Here is a 10,707-nt window from a genome sequence, read left to right as displayed (position 1 = left end):
ATATATATATATACACATAATATCGGTGATTTACTCCATTCTGTTGAGTATTATCTTCTATTGTCATTCTATTTTTTTACAAAAATTCGCGAGACACACAGCAAGAATATACTTATTATATACTTATTATTATTGTTTGTCAACATTTTGTATTAAAAAACCGACCAAAGAAACAATGTTTTTAGAAACGTAAAATTTCAAAAATTGCTTTCGTTAAAATTCCATAAAAATTATTGATTTTCAAGAGTTTCAAAAACCTAAATTCGAAATTTTCAGGTTTCCAAGTTTTTCCAGGTAGTAAACCCTTTTCCCAGCTTTTTAAAAGCTAGTTCATGCCCCGATATTTTCAACTGATAGAAATTTTAAATTAATTCTCTAATTAATCAGAGAATCAAGATTGAAGTTGCGAATTGTCTAGAATATTCTGAAAACGCAAAGTGCAACGAACTATCTCACGGCTCGTTATTACGTTGCAAAGGGAAATAGATACTAACCGAAAACGTATACAAGATTTTTAGGCCATCAGAATAAATTCCAGCAAGCGGCAAGAGAATCCCGCGGGGTCGAAAGAGCGGAGGCCGCAAGTATTTCCTCGCTCCGCCGGATAGCCATATTTTTTCTCCTTATTTCCGCGTCCCCAAATGTAGCTGCTATTTTTTCACACCGCAATGTTACACTTTATGAACTCTGCGCCCGACACGTTCGTCCGTCCGTCCATTCAGTAAGAATTGCGTTTTCTGTAGTAACGCGAAATTGAATGTGCACGGTTTATGACGCACGGAATTGTGTATATCGTTAACTGCTGGTGCAAAAGATGGGCATGTATATGTATTATACATGGGCATGACATTAGCTTTTTACGATTTATGCCACTAATACTCCTCGCAAAACATCTACGAGAAATGTGCTTTGCACAAGATTCGTCGAGAACAATGCGGAAAATGCTAGGCAATTATGTGTCCGACGCAGAAAAGTTATTTATGTCGTTTTAACTCTTTAAAAAGTAACGTGGAGTGATATGGAGAAAATGTACAAATACGTACTGGAAAAAGAGTGGTTGCATTACATGAAATTCTAATTAAAAACGAACAAATTAGAATTTTCCAGTTAAATCTATTATAATTTTAAATAAGATAACAAAAATTCTAATTGATTCTCAGAATTTTCTTATTCGTTCATTTTCAATCAGAAATTTTTCTCAATCTATTTAAACTTTTATCAGCCAAATTCAACTTAAAAGCACAGTCGACATTTTTCTTTATTTTAAATTCTGATAGATAAATAATCCATAAAAAATAAGTAAAATACAGTCTGACTTCTACGATAGTAAAATCTCGTAATTAAAGATTTCGTAAGTATACAAGATTTTTTTCTTAAAGACTTAGGTTGCTAAAGATGGAAAGTGCAAAATTCCACAAGATCGGAAAAGTAATAATCACAGTTTAATCGCAAGGAATTAAAAAAATCTGTAAATGTCATCTTTTATTAAAATTTTAATAAGTACTTTTATAGCATTAGCAGATATAATTTATCAAACTCAATGTAATCTTTTATCCAGAAGACAGTTATTTTATACTCAGACACAATGTGTAAAATATATCATCTCCGGACACTGTCACAACTAAGGCCATCGTACCAAGAAGTACATTATGTATCTACTATGTAACAAGTTTAATAATAATATGAAGTACTCGATTTTTTGCTCGATACTTTAGTACAATTTGATATTTACGGAGCAATATTTCAACTTTACACTCCGCCTAACACGCTGATTTATTGCAACCATGGCGAGAAAAACGATGAATTTCCCTCTTCTATTTTTTTCTACTTCCGTTTTATATGCTGGCAAGATTTTCCTACGTTCTACGCGTGAGGAACATAGGAACATAGGGAAAATATTTCTTTCTTAATAGGAAAGTAAAGTCTGATTTCGCGTGCGTGGCGAGACGGTGATTTATGGACGACGTAATATTTGGCTAAAAATTTTATCTGTGTATATGAATTTAATCCTCGAATTTTCATGTTAGCTGCCACTTCATTCGTATCAATAGCAGCTTTATAAAAAAAACCGAATTCATGCAAAAATCATTAAAGAACATTTTCATAATAACAAAATGTCACAAAGCTAAATATCTGAATAATTTGATCTGACACACTTATCGTTCATTAAGCTACTAAGTGAGTAAAAGCGAGCAGTAATTCGTCCAGGAATCAAAAAATAGAAAATATCATTAAATCAATTCATGTACTCTGTATAAGGATAATATACTCTTATTTGTTCAGTTTAATCGATACCAACGTTTATAACATCGTTATCGTTATAATTATTACTTCATACTATACGGCGACATTAAGTTCGCTCGTTATTGCTCGAGTTGATTAAAAGCTTTGAGCCAAATTACATAACAAAATTCGTTTTAAATTTCCGAATGTAATCGTGATAACGGCGATATTGGATTCATCAATTTTTCCTTCTTTTTAACGTACCGTCGAACGAATACGGGAGATGATATCGTCCATGGACGTATCGCAATCTACGTAAACGGGAGCGGAGAGATTTCATGGCCCGATATAACCCACGTCAAAATATGCAAATTCCCGTTACGCAAAACCGCGACATCACAGTGTCCACAATGCGATTTCGAAATAACGCCGGCAGAGGCCATGTTGACTTGCACGAAAAGAACAATTTTGCAGAATGTTATCTAAAAATTTAGGTAAATAAATACAGACCTGAAAATAATTTTGCTCAAAATAATGTGAAAAATTCAAACATAATGAATAATGTTGCAAAAAAGATTTGACATTCTAGCAACTTGTTTGAGAATCCTACGGAAAAATATCATTCTATTGCTAAGAAAAAAATAATTCAATTTATTTATTTCTTTTTAATAAGAAAAATATTTTCTTAAAAATTATCTTAGAATATACTTACATTACAAATTTTAGGAAAACTCATTATGTATTCAAAACAAGAATTAATTTTTTTTAACAATATTACATTTGATTGAATCAACTTTATGTAAAAAGCAAATCGAATTTGTTTTAATTTTAATTTAATAATCGAAGTAATAAACTCATTGAGATTCAAAATATATTTTCAATAAATGTGATACTTGTAATGAACTTATGATAAATTTTATAATGAATATATGAATTCTTTTAAAATATTTGAAATAAATAATTATTATTTGCGTACAGTATTTTTCTGTATGTACATAATTATTTTGATAATCTAAAATTATTTCCAGATCTGTGGGTAGCTAAATTTTTAGATACTTCAGCAAAATCGTTCTTTTAATGTGGACGCAAATGTTTTTTAAAGTAATTTAAAAATATTCAAAGAATTATATATAATTCTCACACACACATAGGAAAGTCAGGAAAATAAGAAACGATAAACGTCAAACAGGCTCTTTTTTCATCGAAAAATATTGGTTTATTCGACTATCAGACTCTTCCGTACACATATATGAATCAACTTTTGTAATGGCGTAATTTGTACAAAACGATGAATTCTCTGCAGTACAAGAAATACTGCGTGTCGATAAAGTTCAAACAAATCGGTAAACGGTCAACAAAGAAATCTTGCAACGACGCCCAAACAGACAATACTGAATATATATATAGATATACTTTGATATACAACGACCGTTTATTCTCCTTCGAGGCGTTAACAGTAATATATCTACAATTACTTTTTTACACCGCAACGATGCGAAGGAGGTACATTTTAAACATGAGGCCGTAGACAACCGACCGATGTCATTAATCAACGAGAATAAAAAATATGTGTCAACGTAACGAGTCGCGATAACAAAATATATAAAAAAAGGTAACACGATGAGGTAACGAGATAATCAAGGCTAACGATTTCGCCGTTCGGCGAGAGAATTAGGAGGAAAAACAGCAGGGAGGAATTTCACTCTTTCGCATAAAAAATTTTTTAAAAAGGCCGGAAGATCCACTTTTCGCGGTTCATTCAATGGATCAATCACGGTATAGAAATACCCAAAGTAAAAGAGAAAATTTCAGATTTGCCAGCCAATTATTCCCTATTGCCTCGAAGAAAGTAAAAAAGAAAGGGAGATAAGAGAAGATGGAAAGAAAGCTCGACTATAAGGGGGAGTTTCGATCGGAGGAACAAGATAAATGGAACGGCTCAATCCACGTGACTTCCTTATTCCTCGTCTCCTTGGCCGTTTAGTTGCTGCTGGACTGTTCCCGTTTCAGCGAGCCGAATTCCTCCAGCATCGCCTGAAGTCCTTCGGGGACTTGTCCGGCATCCAATTCCTGAGTCCACTGACGATACTGCAGAAAAACAAATGATGGTGTGTAAAGTACGTAAGTTTCGTCTCTCCGGTCTGGTCTTCTTCATACTAAACCGTCATGCTGGAGATCTTCGGCGGAATCAGGATTTAGGAATGGTCTCATGGATACGCAAGAATGCTGAACTTGTCGAGATTTTTCAACTGTTCCTTATACTCGCAGTACTCGGTAGAATCGATAGATAAATAACCTTTTCGACATAAAAAATTTTAACGAGCATTTCCGTACGGCGAAGAAGACAAGGACAACGAATACGATTAATCAATAATCAATAAACAAATAATTCTTTATTTCAAAATTTTTTATAAGTAGACTCTTGTTCTCTATTATTCTATCGTTGAATTTCATTCAGATTTATTGCTACACGAAAAAATAATGTATTAACTGATAACAGTTTAATTGAAAATAATGTTGTTATAGATTTAATGATAGTATTAATAAAATAAATACATTGTGCTCTTGTTTTTAACAAAATATTATTTGATTTATTAGCTGTGTTTGATTAAATTAACAAGATTATTTTCAATTAAATTGTTGTTGGCTAATGATGTTAATGTAACATTATTTTTTTCACGTATAAATTCGTAATCGAATAAAGAGAACGCCAATTTTTATATAAATGATAGAAATTATTTGTGCGAAATATTCCCTACTATAGAAACTCACAAAAATAAATAAACTGTCGAACGACCCCGAGTAAAGTACTCAAATAATTCTAGCAAACACGAGTGCTTTTCTGCGACAAGACAAAACAAAGTAGTATTGCTAAAGAGCGAACCTTTGTATTCCGCCAGAACTTTACACTTTTGCGAGTAACTTGGTTTGCACTTCGAAGGAAGGTTTAAGGAAGACGATAAGGAAGACGATGAGAAAAGAAAAAGTTTCGAGGTTCTCCAGCTTCCGAAGAATTTGCTTTGCTTTATGTTCAAGATACAATTAATTCAGAGAACTTTGAAGCACATATTTTTTTCTCAATAAAAAAAGAGTTTCGAGTGTATTATAGATTTTGTTTCTATTTTATTCGATTAATAATGTAGTATAATCAAAAATTGATATAAATAAAACTTTAAATATATTTGATTTCTCTCATAATTATAAACGGTGATTTATATAAATATACAAAATGCTTCAGAAAGTGTGTTGCAGTACTTCATAAAATGTAAAAATTGCTTTACGTTTTACATTTTACATATGCCTAATAATTTTCAAACTATAAGCTGTTGAAACTCATAAATTTTTCGCGAACTAAATGTCAGAATAAATATCGAAACGTTCTCTGTCTTTCAACTTTAAGTTTACTTTTTTACTTCGATAAAATATCAATATTTATATTTAAGAAAGACAGTTATAAAAACTGAAATATTGAAATATAAAAGTGAACAATGCTTAATTTTTCTTAATATTTCCGCTAAGAATTGCATTCAAGTTTAAAAAAAAAATACCGTGTAATATTTTCACATTTTCTGCCAATTGTAGAATATTCAAGTCTAACAAAATTTATTAATATAAGCCGCAATTTATTCGTAAGCATTTATCATTTATCTTTTATTGCAATATGCAGCTTATTCGCCGCAATAAACGATCATTGATTTTTAAAGGAAAAAATTCTGAATTCTTTACTAGGAACTCTCCATTCTCATTCGTTCATTTATTAGAAAGGTTAAGAATATGACTCACCATCTCGAGTTCTTTCCGCAGAGCAAGCACCGCCTTTTCTCGATCGGCCACAAGCTCCTCCAGGTACTGATACCTCAGCTTTTTGCGAGCACGGCACTCCCTCGCACTCTGCCGGCTTCGTTCTGTAACAGAATAGCAAACGAGGGTGAGAAAACGCGGATCCATATTAATACAAAGAATCGATATGTAAAGCAGCCCAATCTCCGAAACTAAAGTTTTGGCCCCGAATTCGCGCCGAGCATAAATTTCTATGATTTTCGTCGTCAGGTTGTGACGTAAGCAACGTAGGCAAGCCAAGTGGCAGATGTATATATATCACGAGCTCTACAAGAATTCACGATTTAATAATGTCACCGAACGCGCAAGACGCATGGTAATGCCGCGACATATGCGACCGAAAAGCGGAAACTTTTACGAAGACGGACGGTGTGTTACGATAAGCTACGATTTTGTTCGAATATAGGAGGAGAAAATAAACGTGTCGCCTGGAACAAAGTCGAAGCTCAACGGAATGCGAAACCGATTTAAATAACGACGTCGTTGCAATCTGAAATCTCTAATATTCAAATCCTCGAATCCTATACGGTTCTAGAATTTTATCAGATCGTTGCTTTATATTCCAAAATTCTCTCGATTCCTGAATTTCTCGAAAGTCCGGAATTTTTCTAAAGACCGCATTTTATTTCTTTATAGTCACGTTTCTGCTAAAGATGAGTTCAACCAATGAGCTCTTTGAGCAACGCGATTTAACCTTCCGGAGCTAACAGCAAAATTTTTAACATAGTTATTGACACTTTCTCTATAGTCTATAAGACTTATATTTAATTTATGTTAATTAATTTCTAGAAACTAAAATGATATAACTCATACAAAAAAATGGATACATTTTATTTACAAGTATACACAAAAAAATTCTATTGCTAATAAAAGATTATTCAATTTACTTTCTTTTTTTTAAGTAATAGTTTTCTTTAACAAAAAATATTTTTTTAATGATAATCTCATAAAATATATTTATTACAAATTTTAGAAAACTCATTAATATATTCAAAATAAGAATTCATTCTTTTGAAGATATTTTATTAAAATTGATCAAAGAAGTGACTTTATATAATAAACAAATCGAATATTTGTTTTAATTTAATAATTTTGATTGAAGTGTAAAATTTACTAAGATTTAGAATATATTTTGAATAAATTTAATGCTTGTGATGAATACGATAGATTTACGAATATATGAACTTTTGAAATATTTGAAATAAATAATTATTATTTGCGTATAGATCTTTTGTATGTAGGGCAGGCTCGGGACGTATTAAGAGCGGACGTATTGAGAAGAAAAAATTACAATTAAGATCAGAAAAAATTAAAATTAAAATTAAGATCAGAAACCATTTTTATTCTCATAAATCTCTTAAAGAGCTTAACTTTGAAATGAAATTAAAAAAAATTAAAAAACTTGAACATTAATATGTCGTTTTAATTAAAACATATAAAAGAAGAGAAACCATCCGCTTTGCCCCTGGGCAAAGTGAATGGATCTCGAGCAATACAAATGAAATTTAAAAAATTAAAATCAGTCTTGACAATTGTCACAAAAGTAGCTACCAAATCTTCTATATGTAGTGCCACCTTTATGCAGTGCAGGTCCATTTGCTGCAATGACTACAGATCAGTCATAAATAAATCATCATACTGCATTATGACAAAAAATTAAAAAAAAATGAGATGTAAACAAACACGTACTTTTCGTACACTCGAAAAGTTGTCTGTCCTATTTCTAGTATTTTCATTGTAATCGTATACCGAATAAAGAGAATGAATCATCCGCTTTGTCCAAAGGACTTGACGTGAATATGGAAAGGTTAAAATAAGTTGAAGCAAGCCAAGTGAAAAATTTTAACCTCGAATACATGTTTAAAGATACAGAATTCTTATAAAAAAATCATTCACTGGTTAAGGAACAATTACAGATAATAATTAAGCTACATACCTAAAGAAAAATCGCAAGAAAACACTCAATTTTCTATATGTCTCTATTAAACACAAACGAATGCAATCATATATCATTTCGTATTTTCATAGCATCGCTGATCAGTCATTCCTTCAACTGCTAAACTCATAGCGCAATCTCAGATAGATAAGAGAAAATAAAAGATATTCGCTCTACCCAGGACGTCCATTTGCTTCCTCTACATTTTAATAAGAATAAAATTTGCAAATGTAACATAAAAAAATTTGAATTTTTCAACATTTTTACTAAAGAAATTTATAATTGAATAAATCCAATAGATCTACCGTTTATTTAACTCTGGAGGATCAATTTAATTTAATAACATTCGTTACTTCATATATATATTCAATAAAACATTGACAATAATAATAATAATAATAAAATAAGTTAATTCACACATAAATATTTTCAATTTAATAAAATAGATTCCAATCTTCAAACAAATATTACATTTTATTAGCTCGGTGTTCGAAATTCATCCGAGATAAAGGCAGAATATTCAGCACACGTTTGTTTTGTTTATTTCATAACACGATGTAAAATATTTTATAATCGACGAATCAGTTATTTTTGCACATCGTACAACCAGCGCTGTTTATTTGACGAAAGGTCGCGCGTTACTTCGTGCGGGGGTTAGATTCGGTCAGACACGCAGCGGCGTGAAATACGTAACGTCGCATTGAGGCTCGTCCAGGAATGCATTCCGTTTCGTGCATGTTATGTATCATTTTATCTTTCTTCAACATTCGGTGAATATAACAAGGATAAAATGATACACCACGCGTATCATGTGTGAAACAGAATGCATTCTACATAGAAAGGATAATTTTGTTAAAATATCTAAAAATTTAGCTAGATTATACATATCTGAAAATAATTTTGTTGGATCATTAAAATAATTATGTAGAACGCTTAAACTATTTGTTATAACGTCAAAACTTTTTGATCATTTGAATATTTGAAATTCCTATGTAATTATTTTAAGAGTCCAACAAATTTATTTCCAGATTTATATCTAGCTAAATTTTTAGATACTTTAGCAAAATCGTTCTTTCCGTATAGAGATTTGTCTTTTATTCCTGTATTAGACTGTACTAGAACTTTCTTTCTTGCTTGCTTTCGCCAAATATCAAACACATACCTATCTCACTTTGTTTCAAAAGTTAATTCAGCCACAGAAAACAAACTTTAGATAAGTTGCAAAACGCATTCGTAACTTATCGCGACAGCCAATCAAAAGCGATCAATAGTATCATTGACGCTTTTAATTGACTATCATGATAGTGTTACAAATACGTGTTGCGTGTTGCGATGTTGCGACTTATCTACACAAGCCTTTACCTATCAAGACGTAAACGCGACAAGTAGCAATCGTTTCCTATGAGCACCGTAGCGATTATCGGATCGCGTGATTGTGCTAACTTTCGCGCTTAACGACTCGTAGATGTATAGAGGCAACGCGACGGTCACTTACAGTGCAGAAGCAAATACTCCGATTAATTCATTAGAAGCGAAACTCGAGACGATACGAATGTAATTTGACTAACATTCACCTTAATTGAAAACGTGGAGAATGTGAAAATGATGAAACATGAATCGTCAGATATATCATAATCCTCAAATAACGGAAAAGCGCGAAGTATTAACTAATTAACTGTTTTCTCTCGAGAAAAAGATTTCTGATAACGAAACAAAATTATTCTTTCTTGAAAAGCACTTAACCTTATCGCAAATTTACGCATAAAAATAAAACAATATTACAGTTATAATAAATTCTATTTTCGCCCCTCGAATTAAATAAGATTGATTTATTGTTTTGAGACAAGAGTAAATAAATTATATATAAAATTATATATAAATTTAAATTTAAAGTTTTATTCTGATGTTTAGAATAAATTTGTATTCAATATTATAACACAATGCTAACATCATATTATTTAGCGAAATCGATTTCCAAGATTATTTTATTTTAAATGTAAGAATTTTCTATTTACGAGTAAAATATTTGTCGGTTAACAATAAATATGATTGTCTTCTTATATCAATCTTATTTTATGATAAATCTAAAAGTAATAGTATCCGGAAATCTTTTCTATGGATATAATTTCTGAAGTATTAATTAATTTTTTAACATAATGTGAGTTCTGTAAGATTTGAAAATGAATGACGCATGCACATCAAAATCTCGATTGTGGATACAAATATGGAAAGAAAATAGTCATATTTTTTTTCTTACATTCTTTCATGTTATTCTTCCATCGGAGTGTAATAAATCGTGCGTCCATTACGATTAAATGTCGCAAATGTCGCGCAATCGTTGTATTCTATTACTGCGTGTGATCGTAATTAATCGTATTTTTGCGAGTGTCTTGTGTTGTGCAAATGAAAAGGATCTGTGAAGAGGCCGAGAAGAAGACCGAGGAGAAACATCGGATGGTGACAAAATATCACAAGGTAATTTGTTATTTATTATTTTTATAGAACTTGGATTCTTTATTTATTAATAGATAATTAACATAAGAATTAGGAAAAACATTGTCATAAACACTTATAAGTATTTAAAAAAACTGTTTTTGTGTAATAATCTTTAAAAATAGTAATTATTTTTATCGCTACTATAATTTGAATTTTATATTTTATAGATCAACGTAGATGCAACATACATTATGACAATTTCGACAGTGAGT

The 10,707-nt window shown here is 31.1% G+C and overlaps 1 protein-coding gene across 1 annotated transcript in view; it reads right to left on the bottom strand.

The window, feature by feature from the left end:
- Nucleotides 1–3,414: 3,414 nt before the first annotated feature.
- Nucleotides 3,415–10,707, bottom strand: part of LOC108694563 (cAMP-responsive element-binding protein-like 2) — a 37,014-nt gene continuing 29,721 nt past the window's right edge. Inside the window, exons 3-4 of the mRNA XM_018204126.1 lie at nucleotides 6,007–6,128; nucleotides 3,415–4,311 (exon numbers count right to left, since the gene is read on the bottom strand). Of these exons, the coding sequence (XP_018059615.1) occupies nucleotides 4,204–4,311; nucleotides 6,007–6,128 (230 nt within the window). The 3' untranslated portion in view covers nucleotides 3,415–4,203. The remainder of the gene's footprint in view (nucleotides 4,312–6,006; nucleotides 6,129–10,707) is intronic.

Source organism: Atta colombica, unplaced genomic scaffold (assembly GCF_001594045.1).
Source record: "Atta colombica isolate Treedump-2 unplaced genomic scaffold, Acol1.0 scaffold120, whole genome shotgun sequence".
Classification (NCBI taxonomy): Eukaryota; Metazoa; Arthropoda; class Insecta; order Hymenoptera; family Formicidae; genus Atta; species Atta colombica.
Note: the sequence above shows the minus strand (reverse complement) of the source record. Positions and strands in the feature narration are given on the sequence as shown.